The sequence below is a fragment of the Rhyacophila brunnea genome, unplaced genomic scaffold, assembly GCF_057557595.1.
Source record: "Rhyacophila brunnea isolate RB1 unplaced genomic scaffold, BYU_Rbru_1.0 scaffold_1, whole genome shotgun sequence".
NCBI classification, from domain to species: domain Eukaryota; kingdom Metazoa; phylum Arthropoda; class Insecta; order Trichoptera; family Rhyacophilidae; genus Rhyacophila; species Rhyacophila brunnea.
Window position 1 is genome coordinate 1,776,625 of NW_028232751.1, and position 24,955 is coordinate 1,801,579.

At 32.5% G+C, this 24,955-nt stretch overlaps 1 protein-coding gene across 1 annotated transcript; it reads left to right on the forward strand.

Annotated features, from left to right (window-relative positions):
- Positions 1-1,721: 1,721 nt before the first annotated feature.
- LOC147079348 (inositol monophosphatase 1-like) lies at positions 1,722-19,492 on the forward strand. The gene is made up of 6 exons (XM_085940338.1): positions 1,722-1,970; positions 4,598-4,731; positions 7,222-7,363; positions 7,472-7,689; positions 10,784-10,935; positions 12,916-19,492. Exons 1-6 carry the CDS (start codon positions 1,902-1,904, stop codon positions 13,041-13,043), a joined length of 843 nt encoding a protein of 280 aa, XP_085796464.1. The 5' UTR covers positions 1,722-1,901; the 3' UTR covers positions 13,044-19,492.
- The last annotated feature ends 5,463 nt before the right edge of the window (positions 19,493-24,955 follow it).

The window sequence follows — 24,955 nt, forward strand, 5'->3', positions numbered from 1 at the left end:
TATAATTATAGTACAATACTATAATTTTGATTTCGCGAAAAATGTAAAATACTATAATTTTACGCAAAATATACCAAAATACTATAATTTTAAAGGTTTCTAGACGAAAAATGTTCCTGTACTATATATTTTTTAGAAATACTATAATTTTTACGCCTTTGTATTATAATCAGCATAGAAAAATATGGCAACACTGATCTCAAGTCACAATAGAGTTCAATATTGGATATAGTACAAACAATGAAATGAAAGAAAAACAATGTGATATCCATAAATGATACAATATTATTAGAAAAATAATACAATAATCATAATAATATAATGGTGATTGGAAAATTATATTTATTTAGATTAAAACTATAGTACATTAATGGTCAAAACCATAAAATAATACAATTAATTAGCGCACTTTAGGGAATAGGTTTAGGAACAACCTTTCTTTGCTTTAGAAGTAGCTCTGTGTTTACTCGGTGTGTTGTTGAAGCTAAAATGGCAAAGAGTTTCTTGGATGACCTTGTATCGATGATGATAATGATGGCTAAGTGACTTTCATACCAAATCGTAGGGTTTGCAAGTCTGATTTTCCATGACTATGAAGTATTCCAATCACAGTGAATATTTTCTGGCCTATAAGTTTGCATGTACAATGAGCAAACAATTTCACGTCCATGTCCAAAAAGTCCATGTCCACAGTGATCAAAGATCCTCACAGTTTACATGCTTGATGTCCTGTGAAGGCAGTGTTACCATCTTTTCAAAGTGGAATTATAGTACAGAGCCTCCAAAATTATAGTATTTGGGAAAAAGAATAGTACGCGTTGTCATCTCTGTTGAAAATGTATAGGTTTTTTGTTTTTCAGAAAAAAATAACGGATAATTTGAGAAACTCTGAGACCCTTTTTATGTAGGTACCTCTTCCGACCAAAAATGCTCACCGAAGAATTCAAGAAATTTCATTTTCACAAAGTCAAGGGATTTTTTTACGTTTTTCGAGCATTTTTTTTCCAAATTCTCCAAATCTTCTTATATTGCGAAATTATAGTACTTTGCACCAATTTATCGAAACTTTAGTACTTTTAAAATATTTTTTCCGATATTCAAAATTATGGTATTTTGGGCGTACTATACCTGTTTTATATCGTACATAGTACGCGGACCAAAATTATAGTACAAATACTATAATTATAGTACGGTTGGCAATACTGAAAGGCCACAACGGGCGGGCGGCGTCTTGAGAAACTGAAACTTATAACCGTGTGTGATAAGCCCCAAAAATGACACTGTCTACGATCATTTCACACACGGTTATATGATTGAGTTGTGCAAGACGCCGCCGCCCGCCTACGTTCTACGTCACTACGTTCTTGCACTGAGTGATGCAATGATGCATATCGTTCTTCATAATCATAACTATGTAGGTATGTATTCTCAGAGATTATTTGGCTTTTATTTATATTTTAATGATTTCGTACAGAACCACAAACTTATCTGGAGAATGAGATGGGAGAGCCACTGTTGAAAACTACCCAACCACGACTTGTAACTGGCAAAATCTGACATTTGAATGAAGTTTTTCAATATGGCGTTCTATGGTAGTTCGTAGTTCCATTTTTGGCCATTCTCCAGATAACTTTGTAGGTCCGTAATACAATTTCAGCTATGGCAATACTACAAATAATTAGTTACGTTTGAGAACGACGCATGTCTATAGTTGTGTTATGTCGTCGACGGAACGATTCCTGAGGCGGGTTTTATTGAATTATAATTAGATGTCAGATTTCTACGATCTCGATTCTCTTATCTGTAACATAATATTCAACTGCCCAAACGCCTAATCATATAGTTTTTTTCGATTATATTTTATATTACATACTAGTAGTATTATTGTTCAAGTTCTTGAAATGGCGGACCAGGATCTTTACGACGACGAGTTCAATACTGTTTTGTCATTGGTTCAAGAATGTGGAAAGGTATTTTCATTTAAATTTCTTCGTGGCGTAAATAAATTGCCGCATATGTAATCAGAGACATCAATTCATTACCCAACTTTAAATTATCTATAACCCTCGAATACAAAAGGCTTCAAGTCGAAATATTATTTACGTATTACCCATAATATAATACATTATTTAGGCGTACATATTATATACATTTATATTATAATAAAAAATCAATAATTGTCATTTGAGACCTAATCATATACCTTATCTGATTCACCCAAATAACATGGTGTTTAAAAAAGATGATAACGTACCTATCTAAGGTGACCATGTTTGACGTTTTTTACTGTACATAACTTAATGTTGGGTCTTGTGACTAGTTCTCCGCCCTCGAGCGCTGCAAACTGTCATCTGTCGGTGAACGCAGTGTTGCCAACCGAACTATAATTATAGTACATTTTGGTCCGCGTACTATTAAACAAGTATAGTACATCCAAAATACCACAATTTTGAATATCGGTAAAATTTATCGGAAACTAAAATTTCGATATTTCCTACTATTAATTGGTGTAAAAAGCTCGAAAGAGGTAAAAAAAGTCCTTGACTTGATTTAAAATGGAATTAATTGAATTCGCCAGATAGCATTTTTGGGTCGTAAGAGGTGTTTAAATAATGAAGGGCATCGGAATTTCTCGAATTCTCCGTTATGTCTATGTGAGAAACAAAAAAACTTATCATTTTTAACACGTCATGACAACGCGTTCTATAATTTTTGCCGAAATACTATAATTTATTGAACCACATACTATAATTCGATGACAAAAAGATAGCAACACTGTGATAGAATTCAGAAATGGCGTCTGACAGCTGACAAGGGCGGAGAACTAGTCACAACCGCCTTAATTTTTTCATTTGTATATGCCAGACTGCTTAAAACTTGTTACGCTTTCTTGGAGAGTACGGTCTCACACATTCTAACGTGTCCTGATATTGTCCAGTTTCATGCAGTCTGGGCTAAGGCTTCAACTTCCAGACTGCTCGCACATAAGTTTTATCCAGGGATTATTGTCATTGTGTATATTGTTCACAATTTCTGTCATAGAGGATTATCAATTAAGAGTTTCTTCTCGGGTCAGTGGAAACAGTATGGATTCCAAAATATGAGATAAAACCAAGAGTTTCAAATAAAAATAAATTTAAGGCTTCGGCCACATAGACAAGTGCTTCGCTAGGTTCTATGCTTGTCTACTAAAAACATTACTGCCACATTGCATGCTACGTGCTCAGGTACAAATTCATTTGAGATCGGGGAGCACTCAAGTCAACAACGATATGTCTCTCTCAAAACTAACCAGAAAGCTACTTCTCGGAGAGAATTTAAGTTTAAAATTTCGAAAGTCTCAAATTCGAACTTGTTGGATGCATTTATCCCATGCGTCATTATACTCGATGCATGGCAGAGTTCTGTCACGAATATCATCTGTAAGGGATCTTGGCATTACGTTTGAGAGTTAACTGACATTTATTAGCCATATAGTTACTATTTGTAACAAAGCGCTTAAAATGTTGGGCTTCGTCATGCGTACTTCCCGGGTCTTTTCAGATGTAACGGTATTAAAACTTTTATTTAATTCTTTAGTTCGAAGCAGACTTGAGAGTGGGTCTATTGTTTGGGCACCGCACCAGTTGAAGTATGGCCTTATGGTGGAGAGGGTACAGAAGAAATTCTTGAGACTCCTTTACTTGAGGTTGTATGGATACTATCCGTGGCTTTATCCAACTGACTTTCTCTTACGCATGCTTACATACTGCAGTCTGCAATTTAGAAGAAATCTTTATTTAGCTACGTATTTTTTTCGACTTATACAAGGTATAAATGAGAACTCTGCCATTCTGGGCAGTGTTGACCTGTGTGTCCCTGATAACTATCTTAGAAATAGAGACCACCAGTTGTTTATTCTCCCAAGGTGCAGAACCAACCTGCCACTGGTAATGCCAATTGGGAGAGTGATAACTATGTTCAACGAAATTGCTTCGGGTGTTGATATATTCCACCTACGTGAGAATGAGTTTAGGTGGATGTTGTTTTATAAATTCTTAAAATAGGGTCTGCTTAACTCATCCGGTGTACTTCCTTGTACCTATCTAATTCATCTACTGATATATCTCTTTTTTTTATGTAATACTGTTATATTTATATATCTTTGTTTCTAAATGTGATGTTGTGAACGTCTTAAACTTATAATTTGTAATGTCCACAATATGTTAAAAAAATAAATGAATTGAATTGAAAATGAATTGAATTATTCATAACCTCAAAATATACGGTGTTTGACGTTTATCATACTGAAGAAACATCAGCCATCTTGCAAAATCACTAGGTGACACAATAAAAATCACTTTTGTTCGCCGGGAGACTCACGAGGTGACTCATAATCACGTAGCGAGGCGCGAAGCGTGCAGTGTGGCCATTGCAATAGAATAGTGTGCGTTCTTTCACTTGGATATGTCACCTAGAACGTAGCCACCAAGCAAGGCACCTGCCTACGTGGCCGTAGCCAAAGACAATTAAGCAATAAGCTTGTTTAAATAGTTCAATGTGCAACAACAATAAAATTGTAACACAGTTCTCATACATACCTATTTATTGTTTTCAGTTAATTTTAAATGCAATCTACAACAACAAAGCTGTGGAAACAAAATCATGTGATGTTGATCTGGTTACTTTCACTGATAAGCAGATAGAAGGAAACCTCATGGCGGGCTTGAGTCAACGTTTTCCCCATCACAGGTACCTAGAAATTTTTGAATGCTCTATCCAATTTAAAATTTTATCTGAATATGAGCACACATTAAGTAAGTGCTGAAGGTATCTTCATATCGTAAATGCCATTACAGCACCATCTGGTTAAGACGTGTATAAACGGAAGCAAGTGTCCCGAGCATTGCCGATGTTTTTAAATAATGTCAACACAATAAATAATTGAGGTGCACAGAACTGAACGGATACAAGTACACTGCTAATCAAATTGAGTAAATCTACTTCAAATTTAAATATGTTTGCGATTGTAAATTCTACATAGTTAACTGTTTTCAAATTCTGTAAATGAGGTCTTGTTCTCAAATGATCCATAGGCTCTATCTAGCCTGGGAGTCCAGCGTGACTGGTTGACCAGATAAGTGAGATACACACATCACAAATTTGCTCTAATAGTAAAAATAGTTGCCTGCTGTTTCAATTTGTGAATATTAACGTTTTAAAATATGTGGTTGTGCAATGCAATTTTCGATTTTATTTGTCTAACTATTCTATAATTGAAATAGATGTATTAAAAAATACAAACATATAAAACATTATTACTATTCCATGAAGAAAACTTGAGATTTCCTGTGTTTATTAAGATTTTTAGTCTTTGAAGCGAGATTGGTATGGCCAAAACATTCAAATTATAATATATGTTGCTATAAAAATATAAGCATAATATGGTGATAAATTATTTTGTTACAAAACAAAACGACATTAGAAAAAAATCACAGAACTAGTCATATAACAAGTCACAGTAGAACCATGCAACAGCTTGCCTCCGGTTTGGCCTGGCATATGGCTGAAATTTATCCAGGAAGGCGTACATATATCATGACTCCACGATGTGCTCCATGATCTGAATCTCACCACACTCGCAAAAGTGGAGAGTCTTTCAAGTCCAACTTATACATCATATAAGCACATTTGGAATGCGTACACCAGATTCGGTTCAGACACATTCTATATTTGCGTGGACACCTTAAGCCAGTATGCGCATCTATAGTATCGGTAAAAATAACGCAATATGAATAAAATCTTTATAACATTTCATTCAAACCACTCGCATCTTTGAATCCTGCTTCACTCATTAATCCTTTGGATGCGCGCTACTTATTTTATAATTTATTAATTAACTGCGGCAAAATATGCTTTTAACTAATTTCGGGCATGTTTACATGCTTAGCGCAGTGTACGGATTAATAGCATGTAGCAGTGGCGAAGGATGGAGGTAGGCTGTTAAGATTCGCTATAAATAGTGCACACTAAACTTTTTTTAGTCATATGTATTTGTTTTTATTGAACTAAGACTACAATTTACAGATGGTGTTAGTTAGTTTTTAAAAATCAATTAAACCCTTCCTTAATGAAACCATAATAGTTTTGGTCTAATTTGGGCAATACGACAAAATTGTGCACACTTTTTCATTCATAGTTATTTGTTTTCGTTGGATTAAAAATACATATTGCACATATTGTTAGTTATTTTTTTTTTAATTCAATAAGCCCTGCCTCAACCAAACTATAATAAATAAAAAATATTATTCTATTTATAAAATATTCTAAGTTATGTATGATTTAATTGCATAATTTTAAATATTTTATAGATATACATGTATTTTTTGACTATTATCTATTATAGCTTGGTTTCTCAGGGTTTAATTGAATTTTAAAAACTAACCAACACTATCTGTAAATTGTAGTCTTATTTCAACAAAAACAAATATCTATGTCTGAAAAAGTTTAATGTGCACTGTTTATGGCGGATCTTAACAGCCTAACTCCACCCTTCGCCACTGGCATGTAGTGATATGAAAACTGCTACTATAGCCTTCGTGTCCGGAAACTTATACGTATGCAGTTCGCCGTATCACACTTCACTGTGAAATATTATATCGGAAATATATGGCTGTATATTAAAGACCGTCCAACCTCTTAGGGTCGTATAGTACTGACATAAAATTCACTTCTAAATAAAACACGGTTCTTGTCGGTTTACACATTACAGGAAGCCGGCAGCAAACAAATTTTGAAAATAGCCGATATACTGGATTATTTGTTAGGTTAGGTTAGGTTTTTATTCTTCAATTCATGAATTTCGCCAAAATCAGCTATGAAAATTGAATTAATGTTCATATTGAATGTAATAGAATTGGGGACCGTATAGTATACAGTCATCTTTTTCCGTTAAGAAAGCTCACGGCGAACTGTGCCCTGTAACCTATAGCCTTACCATTATATCTTGGCTACAGATATTTTAGTGGAGATTGCCGAAACTATACCCTTTCATGTATACTGATTATAGATGTTTTAATTATATCTCACTTGTAGTAAGTTGTTTAATCCTCAGTAACTCAAATTGTTATATATTGAGTTATTGATTATGTTCATTATCATTAACGATGTGAACTTGTTTGTCAACTGTATGACGTCATTATCTTACATTTTAATGTAACAAGTACATTATTCACTTTTCAGTTTTATTGGTGAAGAATCTGGCAAGGAGACATTAGAATTAACCGATAATCCTACATGGATAATAGATCCCATTGATGGTACCATGAATTTTGTTCACGGTTTTCCTCATTGCTGTATATCAATCGCTTTGTTTGTAAATAAGGTGAGTTATGTTTTCTGTTTACTATTATTATACAATATTTACTTTTGGTCTATTTTAGGAGATATTATCGATTAAAATACTGAACCTGTGTTTTGTCAATTTTTTTAGATTCCTCAAATCGGTATTATTTACAATCCAGCTATGGATCAAATGTTTTCTGCTCGTAAAGGTTTAGGAGCCTATTATAACAGTAAGCGGGTACACGTTTCAACCGAGACGAAATTATCTAAAGCTCTAATTATGGCAGAAGCAGGAACCAGCAGAGAACCGGAAAAAATGTTGACAGTGCTCGCAAATTATAACAAACTGATTCCACTGATACACGGGTTTGTATATTAAAAATAATCATTAGTTTAAGTCAAAGTCTATACCTACATAAATTTTGAATTGACATGGTTTTATTCTACCTGTAATATCTATGTCTACATATATAATATTATGATCACTTCACTTTTTATTACAACGTTTTTCTTAGCTCGTATTCTTATTTGTCCGGTACAAATCTTGCAATCGATTTTTAACTAACTTTCCGACTAGCTAGACTTTTGAATCTTTTAGAATATATCAGAACACGATGTCAATGCATTTTTTTAAAACTGTTAGCCATCTTTAAGTAGAATTGAATTCATTTTCAGTTAATTCTGTTTTGTATGAAAAGTTATTTCGACACCATTATTGGTTGCTAGGGGTCTGAGGTCCCAGCAACTAAATTATTAATATATACGTGCGTTACTATGGAAATCAATATGACATGTCAAGTTTAAATTTTTTTTGATCATTTAAGCTAGTCAAGTCAAGTTTATATGGTTCAACAGAATTTAAAAACGTTGTATATAAAAAGTTCTTTTTATCTTGTAATTATTAATTCTGGTTTCAACACAGTAGCTTTCCGCATACTTTACGTTGAATGCACTGTGTCAGCTGTCTACACTTGTAGGTCAAATAGTTTTAAATTTTTCACAGGTACCGGTATTGTCATCTTTTTATAAAGCTGATTTTAATACAAAGCATGAGCCTAATACTACAAGATTCTAAGTGTTACTTTTAACACTTAGAACCTTGTAGTTCTGCACTCGCGAAAGATTACTGTGATCTATTTCAATTAAATATTGTTCACAGTGATTCTTGCACTATAATTAAATAATATGTAATTGCCACATTTTTTTTTACCATGTCCGACCCTAATAAAATTATATGGGCCTCCACAGAGCTGAGCATAAACAGATTTTTTTTTTACGGGCAATGGATGTTGGGCAGTTGCTCAACCTGTTAGGTCCAAATACACACATTGAAAAACAACATGGGATTTTTTTGTCAGACCCGGGATTCTAAACCGGGACCCATGACATTATAGGACATGTTACCCGCGCAACCATAATAGGCGGCCATATACGTACAGTTTTCGTAAGAGGTTGAACATGCCAGTTAATACGTAATGGCGGCCATACAGTTATCTTTGGTAGATAATCTGCTGCGCCCATAGACGGACACTTTTCGACCTGTCAGATGTGTGCCATGTTCAAACTGCCAGCGACCCCCCACTCCCATGTTTTTGTAAAACTGTTGGAATTTCAACTAGCTGAAAGTTTTCGGGTGACGTTAGATGTTGGTAACGTAAAGTAGAATATACCGCGCGATACAATTGCGGCTGGTGTTGCTTGTTATAAAATACAAATTCATTTATTATTAAAAATGTAATAATATTATGTACGCGGAGATCGCAAATATTATATTTTATTTATTTTTACGAGAGTAAAACAAAGTAGGTAATAGTTATTTATGTAAACATATTATTTTATACAATATAATATAAATGTTAAAATTTTAGAGAGCATTATAAATATTAAGTTATTGTGAAAATATAGACTAATAACTCAGTACTCAAATTTTATTTATTGTATGTAGTGAATATTAAAAATTATTAATTTAAGACGTTCACAGCATAAATTAATATGGCTAATTGTGAATGACAATGTCGCTAAATCTAAATAAAATTTAAGTATATATTTTAATAATATCATAGTAATTAATTATTATACTGATGATTGATGTAAACTTACTTAATTAATACTGTCCATTAAAGGGAATAATTTATTCAAAAGAAAAGATTATATTTTATATTTTATATTTACACGAATGTGTATAATATTGTTTCGGTGAATCGATAAAATACACAATCCACTAGCGAAATCATGATTTATTTTACCAACGTCATAGGTGTGTATTTTATGTCAATTTGTTTCTAATAAAAACAATTATAACCATAATAAATTCAAAGTAAAATAAATTATTCGTGCATCAATATTGTTCAAGTATACTCTACCTAAAACTAATTGAAACAATATACCCCTGTGTAATATCTCCGCGAACCTGACCTCCATAGTTTTTGACACTTGCTCTGCCACAGACAATAACTGTACGTATATGGGCACGTCTGTTGACAGTTCGACAGATTTAAATGGGGTACTTAAACTGATCTGAGGTGTGGCCACTAACGTACAGTTATTGAACAGTTATTGTCTGTGCCATGTTCAACCTGTTACGAAAACTGTACGTATATGGCCACCTAATGCACCACACAATGTCATTGTTACCGGGTTTATAAGACGGCATGGTAAGAATACAAATATATTAATTGGTGAGAATAATAGTTGCTTGCTATCCGGTTGACCGCAATTTCTAGTCAGGTAACTGCGGTGATTGCGGGGGATATGTGCTGGACATGGTCGCAATAAGCGAAATTTTGCAATGAACATGGGATTTAAAAAAAGTTCGGTACTGTTCGGTTATACGGAATACAGCGGAAAACACATTTTGAAAATAGCCGATAAACTGGATTATTTGTTAGGTTAACCTAACCAAACCTAACCTAACCTAACTTAAACTAACCCAAACTAACAAATAATCCAGTTTATCGGCTATTTTCAAAATGCGTTTTCCGCTGTATTCCGTATAACCGAACAGTACCAAAAGTTCTTTATTATTAAACTAAATAACAAAATAAATGTTATACATAAAATAAAAGTAATATAACTTTGGAATAAACTGAATAAATAGCATTAATTGCTGCTAAGTGTTGCAAAAAAATATAGTTTATCCTGCTTGGCTTGTCTGTGACATACATTTCTGCTTACTTTTGTTTTATTCGTACTCGTAAGTAAAAGTAAGATAATATATTATCATACATACGTGATTCCACTGTTATGACTATTCCTGGCATATGTCAAAATAAATATTACGTATATACGGGACAAAATAAATATTAAAAATCGATTGCAATATAACGACCAATGAACGATTGCTATCTGTATATACCTGTCTTTCACTGATACGGTGGGTTCACAATTTTATGCCTCGTTTTATAGTTTGTTTACATAGTTTATTCTATAAATTAATGCGATGGCATGATTGCTTTTGTAGAGTTCGCACACTGGGCTCTGCTGCATTGAATATGGCCATGGTGGCTCTAGGCGGAGCTGATGCCAATTATGAGTTTGGGATCCACATATGGGACATTGCCGCCGGTCAAATTTTGGTGGAGGAAGCTGGGGGTGTATGCATAGATCCAAGTGGTAATAATTTTACTTATAATAAATAATTAAGCATTGAATTCAGATACCAACTTTGACCAAATTTAATTTAGTTTTTAGATACCTAGGTCCTAAGATAAATAGATCTTGATGAGTAACTATAAGTTTCCTGCTTAACTCCCTTACTGTTAAAACCATAGAGGTATTAAATAAAAAGAGGGGTAAGGAATCGGCTTTCTCATTCAACTGAATGAAGCAGGTCAACAATAGCCGACAACTAATGAGAAATAGCGATGCGATAAAAAAATGCTGGGCATCACGGAGGATTTACTTTGGCTTTTTGACCGTCATTATAACGTACCCATATAATATAATTATGTTAACGTGGAAGTTTTTCCGCAACTTGATTACCAGCCTGCCACACCATACTTTTATAGGAACATGCCTGCTTCACCATACTTTCATATAACCTGCCGCCCCTAGCTTAGAACTATTAAGTTCTAAAAGATTTTTGAAGTATGGGATTTTTAGACCAAATCTGAAAATAACCGTGATCGTTTGCCTGTATATCGCACCATCGCAACTAAACTGCCACAATCCAAAAAACGTCAAACAGAGAAAATCAGCTTTGAAGTTTTTACCTTTCGCATTTTTGTACTGTGTTTTTGAAATATGTTTAGATATTGAATGAAATTTTGACTTGAATTTGATGACTTAGAGATATGAAATTTTCGGTATATCGTCGTCGCGCTTGCAAAATCCGCTATGTAATAAAACACAACTTTTCAGGAGAAGGAAAAAACTGATTTACTCAACAATGCCTCACGTTTTTTACAAAGCAAATAAACTGAAAATTAGATAATTACTTCGGATTCAGTATAAATGATATTTTATAATACAATATTTAACACTTTAGTCGTAATAATTTTTTTTTGTGGGTAAAAGGCACATAGCTTGTTTTATTTGGGTCTTTAAATCCGTTTTGTGGTTGAGGCAGCACATAGCGGATTTAAATTAACGCGTATTTTAGACAAAGCGGATTTTGCCACGGGTAAAAAATGATAATTGCATAATTTAATGATATTAATTCTATGCGTAAAACATCTTTAACCAAGCCAATAGTCTGTATTGAACAAACCTTTATCTTCCCAGCCAAATTTTGACACATAAATAAGTAATAATTATCGAGTGAAGGGGAAATAAAAATATCCAGAGTAGGATGGATAAATAATTAAACAATTTTATTATAGCACATCAAGAAAGTTACATTAGATTATAATAAACAGTTGTATAACCTACCTACTTACCGGGCTTTTAAAATTAACACTCTTCTTTAAGTAAACACAAATGATTGTGCAATGTAATGTGATTTTACACTTTTTTATTCCTTAAATATTATTTGTAGACAAACTTAAATAATCCGCTATGTGCACTAGCGCTGATAGTAAAAGGCGCATTCTGAAGCAAAAGTCAGTGCAAAATCCGTCATGTGTCATTAACAGGCGCAATTAATAGTAACTTTTTTTTACTTTAAAATGCGATATGTGACCGGAATATTCATAGCGTATTTTGCAAGCCATTTTTAAGTGATAATACATAGCTTATTTAGCATTTTTCTAAACTAGCGTTGATATTAGAAAACGGGTTTTACAGGTCCGTCCGTCGCGTCTCATTCTATCACATAGCGTAAAAATGCAAAAAAAATGTTTGTCGGATTTTGCAGGCGCAACGACGATATATACTATGAACGATAGACAATGAAGCGTAGTAATTAACTCAAAACACGTAAATTTGGACTTATGGTGGTTTGGTTGCGAGGGTGCGATATGTGTTTGGAAAAGTTCTATAAGTTTAAAAAACCTTAAAAAAGTTTCGTCTATATCTAAATAAAGTGACTAATATATTTCATCAGTTTATTTTGATCATATTTGGAATATATATGTTTTATCCAAGACAACAAGGAACATAAAACACAATTTGATTATAGGCTATTTTGTTTATTGAAATTCATTCAATTTTCAGGAGGTTCATTCGACATTATGTCCAGAAGAGTATTATGCGCCGGTAGTCATGAATTGGCCCAAGAACTTGCATCACAGCTGATTCAATACTATCCACCAAGAGATGATGCTCCTGTTGAAAAGGAGTAAAAGGTGTTACATTATAAGTATTACATTTTCAAGTCATTTAATCATTGTACAACCTGTGTTAATGCAATTCAAACCCAATGCTCCATATCCTTAGACTGTTCTTATTTTGCTATTGAAGATGTGATTTATTGCATAAGTAATTTTAATTTGTACTTAGTAATATATAAAACTGGATATATTTTGCTGATACTCATATATACTATAATATTATTGTTAATTTAGATATTAATATATACAAAGTTGTTTTTGCAATATTGGTGTACCTATGTTTTTCATAATACATTATTTTTTTAAAGGATTCAGCGTTTATCAGTGGTAATTCATGATAATTTTGTATCACTTGGTATTCACCACATCGAAATACATGTCACAAAAATAAATGATCTCATTTGTCATAAACCCCAAGTGATCATTGACGGCTCTTGTGAAGCTGCAGAGTGCAGTATACTAAAACGTGAATTACCAATGTGTATTATCAAAAACATATGCCAATTGAACAATAATTTTATTTTTGTGTGTCATCCACAATTTACATTTACAGAACGCGCGTAAATTCTGATCCTTCCCCCTTACCCGGTGTTAACTCCGTCTCGGTTAGTCTACTTGTTATTACTTATGAATATAATATAGTGTAAATTAATTTTTGACTCCATAATCCTCTTTTTATTTGTATATATTGGTACTTTTATATTAAGGTTTCCAAACTTTTTTGTTTTGACTACCTACGGCTCTTTTGTAAGCTCCATAAAATCGGTCAATAATAAATTTCTATGTTATTTTTAATGCAATGCTTTTTGTAAAAGCAGAATGGCTCACCACTTAAAACACAAAAAATTACTGTTGAAAAAACCATTTAAATGTGATGTTTGCTTTCTATGTGCATTCCAAATCATATAAAATGATTTATACCGATGAAGGTGTGGGGTTATCAATTTGTATTCTTTGTCACTTTTGTCTCTTGCTCATGATTATGCATATAAAGAATATATTATAGTCTCAAATATATATTTAATATTATTTTATAAAAAAAGCTGATTTTACAGTTGAATTAATTTAAGTTCAATGGTAAATTTTTGTTTCAAAATGAATTTATATAGATGTTGTGATAAGATTATTTAAATAAGAATAAAAAACTGAAGATATTTCAAATTAAATCTGCCTTATGTATGGTAAAATCATTCAGACATTTCACCCTATGTATTGGATGTATCAATTTATATTGTTTGCCGTTTGAGGTGCTAGTGTTCCTTTATCTTCCATTGCTTCCTTACCATCTACTTGCCTTCCAGCGCCCCGCCACCTCAGGGGAAAATGTGTCCTTCTTTGTGAATCATTGCTTTATATGGGCGTAGGTGCTTTAAATTGACATATTTAAAAGTTATTCTCTTTTGAATATTCAGTAATTTATATGTGGAATTCTTTTTTTCTATGTATTACCTATATATTTCTAGATATGATATTTTACCTAATAATAGTAGGTACAGTTAACTCCCGATTATCCGTGGATGAATTTAATTTTTAAACCAATCGCTCACATATTAGAAAAATTCCTGCAAACAAAACCAAAATCACAGATTTTCTTAAATAATAAGTACATATTAAACATTTTAAAATAATTGTCTGTTTTAGAAATGTATAACAATATAATACGAGTAGTATGTTAAAAAGAAAAAACCATAGTTCGGATTATCCTTGTTTTCCGTTTATCTGTGCCGCCTCTCCTCACCATTAGCCCGAATAATCGGGAGTCTACTGTACTAAGTTAACACAATATGTAGTGTCAAATTCCTTGTTTTACGAGTCTTTCATTTGAAACAGTCTTTAAATATTTTGCGTGTTTGAATCTATATTTTTAATATAATTTTTGCCAATGACATATTAAATGGACAACTCACTTCATATCGGCGCGCACGAGAAATTGTGCATGGTAGACATAGTGCATAGGTAGACGTCACGTGACCATATGACGTATCCATTTCCATAATGCGATACAAGCTTCGAGAATTTATAGTAATATAACCTTTATTGTAATGGCGTATTAGTGTCATTACGTTAGAAACAGATTATCAGTTACTTACGACTTATCAGAGATTAGACGCAAGTGAGCCCAGCGCATCACAGGCGTCTGTCCAATGATTTCTGTCATGCAATTGCATTGAATAAACATTCATCAATATCTTAAAATGGCATTTTATCAATAATAAATAATACTTACACATGAAAAGTGATATCCCATCTTTCTTGGAGTGTTTAGTAGATTTTTTTTTCAATTTTAACTAGGCACATTGGCATTTTGTAACACAATAATAACGGCGGAGTCGAAACCTGAAGGTCAGAAATTTTGTATGGGCAGACCCAGCGGTGTCGCCAGACTGCTTGCAAGCAGAATGTTCATTTGAGCGTAGGATACCGATATTAAAATATGAATTTCGCCATCCGGCAAACCCGACACAAAGTGAGTGTCATTTTATTTTCCAGATGCTTCGTCCATATTAATGTCATTGATTTTTGCTAATTCAATAGTTATTAGGTACAGCATCAAAATTATACAGACCTGAATAAGTCCAAAGTGGATATTTTTGAGAACATTCTTAAAAAGATTTTTCAGAAGTCATTTCTTGAGACACAGATAAATATACCCATGCTAATTATTGTACTTCAAATGTTACATCTTTCTTCAGAAGCCATCATCCTAGAATTGATTTAACATACGTTGACAATAATAGGTAGGTATAGTTTTTTACGGTTACAAAAACAGTACAATTTCTGAATATGTGTCACGAATCCATTTATGTGAGACAAAAGATAGATGATGTCACTTTGCCTTTTTCAGAAGCGGAGTTGATATTTCACAGTTATTCAAAATAGATTTTACAAGTTTCTGCTTTGTTTATTTTCACAATAAAATTACTTATTACGTTTTTCTTAGATCGTATTCTTGGTTGTCCGGTGGTTGTTTATCCAGTACAAATCTTGAAATCGATTTTTAACTAATTTCCCGACTAGCTAGACATTTGAAACTTTTAGAATATCGATATTAATATGTGGGTATTTCAAGAATTAAAGAATGAACTTCTTATATTAATTTTCTCTTGTCTTTTCTGTATTTTTTCCAAATTTCACCGGCAACCACTATAAATGACACCTCAATATTAAAAATAAGACACTATTTGTTACGGTATTTCATAGTTTTAACAGACAACATGGTAACCTTTTTAGTCCGATGTTTTATTATGTTTATGTTATTAAAAATATGGTGTCGTCACACCATTGAGGTCACTTATAATAATATGTTAAGTGCAATTCAATTTAGGAGATTCACACAGGGTTTACACTGCCACATTTCACGAGTTTAGTTGGGATGTCGTCCATGCCAGGGATTATTTTAAGTTCATCGATGGTGTAGGCATTTCTACCGGTGAAGGCGGTGTACTTTCTTCTATGTCTTCTGTATATATTTGTGGGTCAGGAGTTGATCTCATTCTATTACGGGAGTCGCTGTTTATATGAGGCATCTATTTCCAAATAGATAAGTTCACATAATGTGGTTAAATCTTACAAAATATATGTACATATTCTTTTTTACCCAATAAGTAAAGATCTATAACTTCGAAAACTGGCCAGAAGCACACATAAAGAAAACGTCATAAACGTGTAAAAATTACTTGGAAAAACTGCATATTTAAAATGACAGAAATAAATTTTGATATAAGTATCTAATTTTATTTTGCTTACTAAAGTGTTTATCGGGTAATAAAAATGGTTCAGTTTTAATTTTAAAATAAAATATGATCGATTAGTGACATTAGAATCCACCATTTAAGCCTGAAATAATAAATGCATTGTTTACCACAAATATATAATTATTGACTTATCAGCATTTGATAATAGACACCTTATAATAATATGTCCTATTGTTTTTATTTGTATGTATAATAATTTTAACTTATGTGGCTCAATTTTAACTAATATTCCTTTGTTTTATTATTTATTTCCATAACACCATAAGTTCCTAATTTGCTGACTTCAAAGTAGGTATGTCACTATTATTCAAAGTAGAAGTAAAAACGGATTTTTAAGAATAAAAAAAAATCTGTATTTTTCTCTCGATCGTGCAGATCTTAAAGTGATCCGAAATAGTATTTCTGATTCTCAAAATGTATCAATATTCTTATCTCAAATACCAAAGATAACGTAACGTACCTTACAAAAGTCTACACATTGTAATATTCGCATTTAAGATAAGCTTCTTGTCACTTGAAGCTTTTTTCTATGGGATTATGTAAAATTTACCAATAAATTTTCATAGTGAATTTTATTATTTTAAATATATTTGTATACTCTTTATGGATGTTGCTTAGGAAATTTGTTTGTATCCAAAATAATTGACCAAAAAATAAAATCTAACATTGTAATTAGGGATTGCAATACCGAACGAAAATACTAATACATCATTGAACTGTCTACAATTTTCAAATAGTTTTCGTTAGTTTTTAAAATTCAATGAAACCCTACGTAAATCAAGACATAATAGATAATAGGCACAAATATTCGTCTATCTATAAAATATCTAAAATTATGCCATTAAATCATACATCATTTTAGAAGAATATTTTTTTTCTATTGTGGTTTGATTTAGGTAGGGCTTAATGATTAAAAAAAAGCTAACTAACACCAACTGTAATAATATGTATTTTCAATTCAACGAAAACAAATAAATATGACTGAAATAGTGTGAAATATTTTCTGGGATCGCCCATAGCATACCTAAAGAATAATTATAGTTTAGTTTAGGCAGTGTTAAATTTTAAAAATTAACCAGCACCATCTACAAATTGTATTCTTAGTTCAGTGAAAACGAATAAGTATGATTGACAATGTTTAGTGTGCACTATTTATGTCGGATCTTAACAGCCTACCTTCACCCTTCGCCACTGTAATATGGTAGAGATGCTGATGTTTACCAATACCTAGTAGTTGAACCATTGGCACTTTCTTCTTCAAATGATCTTTTAATAAACTTATATTATAAAGTGTTCTTCACTGTTAATTCCATATTTTTTATTAGTTTTTGGACTTTTACACTTAGAAATTTCTTTACTTTTATCGTATAAGAAGTGACATCAAATACAATATTGCTTTTTTTTGAAAAAACAAACGAACAGTATTTAACCGCGATTTCAGATTCATCTAAAAATACACCTGACACGTGTAACACTTGTGAGTGACTGAGGGATATAATAGTTGGAAAAATTTTAAATTAGGGAAGTAGGTACCTACCTATAATGCGAAATTCTATTTCAAAATCTGCATGTGTCTTTGCTGGTCAAGGATGTCAAAAGGCAACCGATATAAGCCAGACTGCGTAACCCGACAAAAAATTACAGTCCTGTAAAACTTTTCATGTCAATTAATACATATTGTTACCAATTTCAACACTGAATATATCGGTATTGTCTAATTTTTAAAACCAGTATTTCGGTATCGAAAAATACTGGGATATTGGTTTTGAAATACCGGTATTGCAATCCCTTTGCCTTTGCCTTCACAATGGGCCAAGTCAGGCAAATCTTAGTGGTCATCATTGCAAATGTTTGCGTCTATCGACACAGTGTTGGTGTTTAAACACATAAAAGGGTGCTGACGTTTGCAGATAATGTACAGCAGTATTTTGCAGGAATGTGATAGTTTTTCAAAATGAAACTTGTGATGGTCATACTATACAAAAACTCTTTTTTACTATCCCAACAGGTTTTTAAAACAAAAATTGTACTATTATTATGTTGAATTTTGTTTTTTATTCTTACAAGAAATAAAATAAAAATAATTATTTGTGGCTTATATTATTATCTGTCCATTATTACAGCATTTATTTATTTATCATTCTACAGTGGCGCCATGTTTACGGTAAATGCGATTTACAACTGTAATGCTTTGCTAGCATTAAAACAAGCATTGCAGTAAATAATGCCTATACACCTATATGAATCGCCTATGGTGCCACTGTAGAATGAATTACCTCTGCCAATGGCTATCGGATAATTGAAATTACTCCAATTGATGACTCCCTCTAATACCAATTGCAATTTTAAACAATTTTTCCAATATACAAGGTTTAACATCTAAAGCAGCGCCCGGCAACCTAATAAACAAATTACCTAAAAAACTGCCTAACCTAAATTAAATTAAAAAAACAAAAGCAACCACTAGTTTATTAACAACATAGGCTTTGTCTCTCTTGGCCATCCACAATATAAACCTAGGCACTTACTAGGTGTATCATTTTCTCCATTATCGCTAAACTATCTCGAAAATTGCCACTTCAACTAAAATCTAATTATTAATCTCACTACATACATTCCTCGTTAGCAGACACTTCCAAAGTATCTCTAAATTATCTTCAACTTTCTATAATATCTCCATCAGCAAAATATAGAATATAATATACTTATAGCAAAATATAATATATTTTTTTTATCAAATTCCATACCTGACGTCAATAAATTCACTCCGCATAAAATAATATTTTACACTAAAACAAAAAGTAGTTCCATTCCGACCGCGACATAATAATCTCACTGCATAGGTACATTCCTCGTTAGCAGACACTCAAATAATATTGTGTTATATTAGACTACGGTTTGCAATGTAATAGAGTTCATTAAAAGCCTCAAATGGAGATGGGCTGGACACGTAGCTCGAAGAAGAGACCATCGTTGGACAAATTTAGTCATCCAGTGATATCCAAGAGATAAAAAACGTCCGCAAGGTAGACCTAGAGGCCGCTGGATCGATGAAATGATAAAGTTCTGCGGAAGTACGTGGCAACGCAAAGCACAGGACCGAGAGAAGTGGAAGCAGCTCGAAGAGGCCTTCATCAAGCAGTGGGTAGATTCAGGCTGATGATGATATTCACTCCGTATAAAATTACTGTACACTACCTACAGTAAAGTAATCTTAAAATTCAAACCTATACAAATATAAGCCACACGCCTATTTTTCTATAATCTAAGCACACACCGCAAAAAAAATTTAAATACTATTCATACTACCTAGGTACCTACCAAGATAGTTTTCAAACACCGCCTGGAATATTTCCTACATACCCCTCACACCTCCACCCGCTGACAAAAGAGTACCTAAGCTACCCTTGCGGCCGCTGGGGCAAATATCTAACATCTGGGATATTCCATTCTCACACCGCAGCATGACCATCTTTTAGATTAATAAAGCCTGAGCATAACTTTTTGCACAGGCAACGAGTGGTCCACTCTTCAGCTGTCAAAATCAGATCCCAGAATGCTTGACATATTGGTTCGCCCTTTATCGTTTCAAATTGAATTAAATTTGCAATGAAATATAATATTAACTATCAGTGTTATTTATAAATAATATACATTTTTGTTATTCATCAGCTCTCAACGTCAGACTAGTCCTTCACACAAAAACCGATGGTGATATTGATTTCCAAAAATTATGTAATATTTATGTATGCATTACATTTGTAGAAGGTGTATTAATGCTAGTGTATTATTTATCATTTAACTCATCTATCCAAATCAAACTATTCCCTGTGTCAAGACAGCTGGAAATATCGATTTGTATACGATACCGTAAAGTGGGGTGACTTTGATCGATTTTGATTTTATATTTACGATATTTTGAAAACCGACTATAGGAATAGACTGAAAAAATAATGTAAATATTGCATTATAAATACCAACCGAATAATAATATTAAATTGAAATTTTAACAAATACGTATTGAAATAAAAAATAAAATGTACCCTATCAAAGTCACACCATGGGGTGGGGCTACTTTGATACCTATTTTTTTTATGCTTTCTTTAGTTTATATGTGGGACTTCAAACCCATCCCTATATTTCATTTTTTTTTCAGGAGTTACTATCTAAAAAATAGATATCTAGTTATCTAAAAAATAAACAAAAAAATGTACAGATTTGCATTATAGCATTTATTCATCATGTTATTAAAAAAGTACAGGGTAAACAACAAAGATCTAGGAACATTTTTATACGAGACCAAAATTACAATACAAAATAACCAATAAAACTTAAAATTATATAATTTGAACTTAGTTTTCTTTTGTACTGTCGCACCATCTTATTCTGAAATTAAAAACATGGAAATTAAAAAAAATCACAAGAATATTCCTAAAATTTAGCAACTACACCATCTTCAGTATAGGTATTAGGTGTGGGGGCGACTTTGATACCCCGTATCAATGACGCCCCATACTCTAAATCAGTATGTTACACAAAAGTGTACTTCACCTCAATAAATTTGAATTTAAAATATGAAAAAGAAATAGTGATATCACTATAGTATTTAAATAATCATTGGATTACTACGATGATAATAAAAGGGTACTCACATTTTATAGCTCTTCAAATAAGACACCAAATTCACCTTGATGTTTACGGATTCCGATATACAACAAATCGGACACTTAATTACCGTATTTGTAGTTCGACAGGTAGACCACAGATATATCTTTTAAAATAGACCGGTAACTTATAATTATACCGTTCCGGTGGGTACTGTGTTGCCAATTTCAAAATCATTTTCAAAGTATCAAAGTAGCCCCTCGATTTCAATGTCGCCCCATTTGACGGTACCACTAAATTAGATGAACTCCAAGATATGTTAAAATAATCTGAAACTAAGAATACTCTAACAAATGAACACGACAGACGCGTCAGTATGAGCACTATAGATTCTATAGAACAATGACAGGTCATCCATAGACAACGGGAGGAGAGGAAAGGTAGGGCCAGTCGTGAATGTATCGGCTTTCTCTTCAGTCGGCAATGCCCTCAGCCAACCTAGGTACCGAAACACTGCTTCCTGACACAAATATTTTACTTAATAATATTTCGAAAAACCGCGCCAAATCTCTTAGACTCAAACAAAAATAATTACAAGATAAAAAGAACTTTTTATACAGGTTTAAAATTTTCTGTTGAACCCTATAAACTTGACAATTCTATGTACTTATTAATAAATATAGAATGGTACCTACTGAAATGTCATTTTGACATTTCATATTGATTTCCATAGTAACGCACGTATATATTACCTAATAATTTAGTTGCTAGGACACCCTTAGCAACCAATAATTAATAGTGTTGTCTTTTTACGATTTTTTTTCCGAAATAACTTTCCATACAAAACAGAATTAACTTGCTAAAAATATTAAAAGAATGCATTGTCGTCGTGTTCTGATATATTCTAAAAGTTTCAAATGTCTAGCTAGTCGGGAAGTTAGTTAAAAATCTTCAATTGTCCAATACAAATCTTGGTCAAACAAGAAAAAAATTGTACTAGACAAACAAGAATACGAGCTAATAAAAACGTAGTAAAAAATCTTTACTCATCACGCGATACTGTAGAAAACAGTATTTTAATCCTTAAGTCAATCTCAATAACCACATCTTTATTAAATTACAATTCACAAAAAAGTAATACTTAACCCAATTACTTGTAGCTATAATAATCATAATACAACTCGTCGGAACATTCTGTTCTCACATAATATAGGTACCTACCTCCTCTCAAAAATAATTCTACGAAAAATAAAAATGGCAAACATTTACACTCAATAATATTAATAATTTACATTCAACAATATTATTAAAACCACCCTGATTATAACCTACCTACCTCACGCAAAGCTGAAAGTAGCAGCCTTAAAGTGGGACTACACCAGAAACTTTTGTCGCTAACCTCATAAAATTTAACGATAATTATCATATTTTATTGGACCATAAACTACATTAATCGTTTGTTGAACTAAGTTGACAAATGTTGGAGTTGACAACAACGTCCTCACTGAAATAAACAAGTGGTGACATCTCAAAATGAGGTCACTCATCATAAAAATAATCGCTCGAGTTCCCGAGTTTTAATTACTTTTATCGTTTTAGGAATCGTATTTCACTTACATGTTGATGTCGACGCTTGTTTCAAGGAGCGTCGGTATGTTGTCAAAGAGCGAGCAACACACTTAATGGTTCATTAATAATAAAATTATTGTTAATAAAATTCACATACCAGTTGATTTTAATACGAAGTGCTACGTAGGTAGATACTGGAATTTAGTGATATCGACTATGTGTTTTTTACTCTTTATTCCCCCGTGTAGGTAGCCATTGCCCATCAATGGGAGCATAGCAATTGAGGCGCCGAGTCGCTAAACTGGCTCCTGGCGATTTTTCGATAAAATGAGTTTTGAATGTACTTAGATGCTCTATCGATAGATCTATCGACTTTTCCAGTTGAGAGTTTCAAATTCCTCCCAATTTCATCAAAAAATCAAAATGAATATTGACGTGAGTCGCCAAGCGCGCTCTTTGAAAAAATATGGAGTCGCTAAATTGTCTCTTCTTAACCGACCAATCAGACGCCGCCATTCAAATACTGATTTCAAACGTACGGTAAAATCTCTATACAACCGCGTAAAACCGTTCGCGTCTGTGCAGTGAGAAAGCCTTGATTTTGCTTCGTATATTTGATTGTTTTTACTAATTAATAATGGATGTTTCATTAGTAAGTGTAACGGAATCTCTACCAGGAGAATCAAGGAAGCGTTTAAGAAATCCAGCTGGCTGGAAATGTAACGTGTTAAGCCAAGAAAGGTATTTAAAAATTGACATTCCTAACATTAATTTTTGCTATAGATGTTTCAATAATCCAGTGGTGTTTCATAATATTATTTTTTGTTTCGTACGTTTTTTTTAAATTATGCCGTAGATACATAATATTGTAAATTTAGCGTGATGTAATTATTATGAGATCTCTAAGTACAGATTTTTAACATATTTTGCTTGTGTCAAAAAATAATATTATTGGGACCTTTAATAATTGGAAATTATTTTTTAATCACTTGATGAATTATAATAAATTGATTTATGATAACCGCCATAAATCTCATTATATATATTTACATAATATCTAAGTATAGTCATTATTTTATACTTTTGTATATATATTTTATTAACCTCTATCTTTACTTTTTATTTTCAAAGTTATTAATTATTGTATTTTTCATAATTTGTTGCAGATATTCTTCTAAAAAATTTCCCGAGTATCCTCAGTGTAATCATGACACTAAGAACTTCAAGTGCAGTTCATTAAATGGAACTGATATTAGACATTTCCATACTGCATTTTATGAAAAGGCAGTGAAACTTGCTCAAGATACATTTATAGTGAAGTATTGTAAAGGAGTTTCAGTGATGTCACACAGTGGGGCTGAAAGAAAAAAATCTTTTTAATTTTATAGTGACCTACCTACTTTTAATTCCTCTCTCCACCTTGGAACAACTAGATCATCAATGATTATGCTTTCTATGTATGTGTTATTGGGACCATCATTTATTCACATATTTGGTATACTTGTGTAATTTCTTGCTCGCTTCTTATTAATAAACACGATTCTTTATTCTGAAAAAATGCTTTTTTTCTATGTACATACATACATACCTACCGCTATAGATGCTAAAAAGATGCAATGTAAAAAAGGATTTACCGTGTAGTAGGTAAGTATGGTGAGAAAATATTTGTTTGGCAAAATAAATTCTAAAATATCTATATTAATTGAAATAAATACGGCCCGCTAATGAACAGTCATTTTCGGCCGACCTTATTCCATAAGTGCCAAACTCGACTCTATTGACATGTAACGTCAAAGTGTGAGTCACAAATTTGGCTCCTTGCGACAGCGAGTGATGCAAGTGTGCTCTCCGGACAATTAAAATGCATTTATTTGGAATATTGGCGCATATAAATTGAATTTGACGTTTTAATTTACTATTCCATATAAACCGGAAACTAGAAAATAACTTAAATTACACTTAAAGTTATCACACTGCCCATAACAGTTTTTCGTG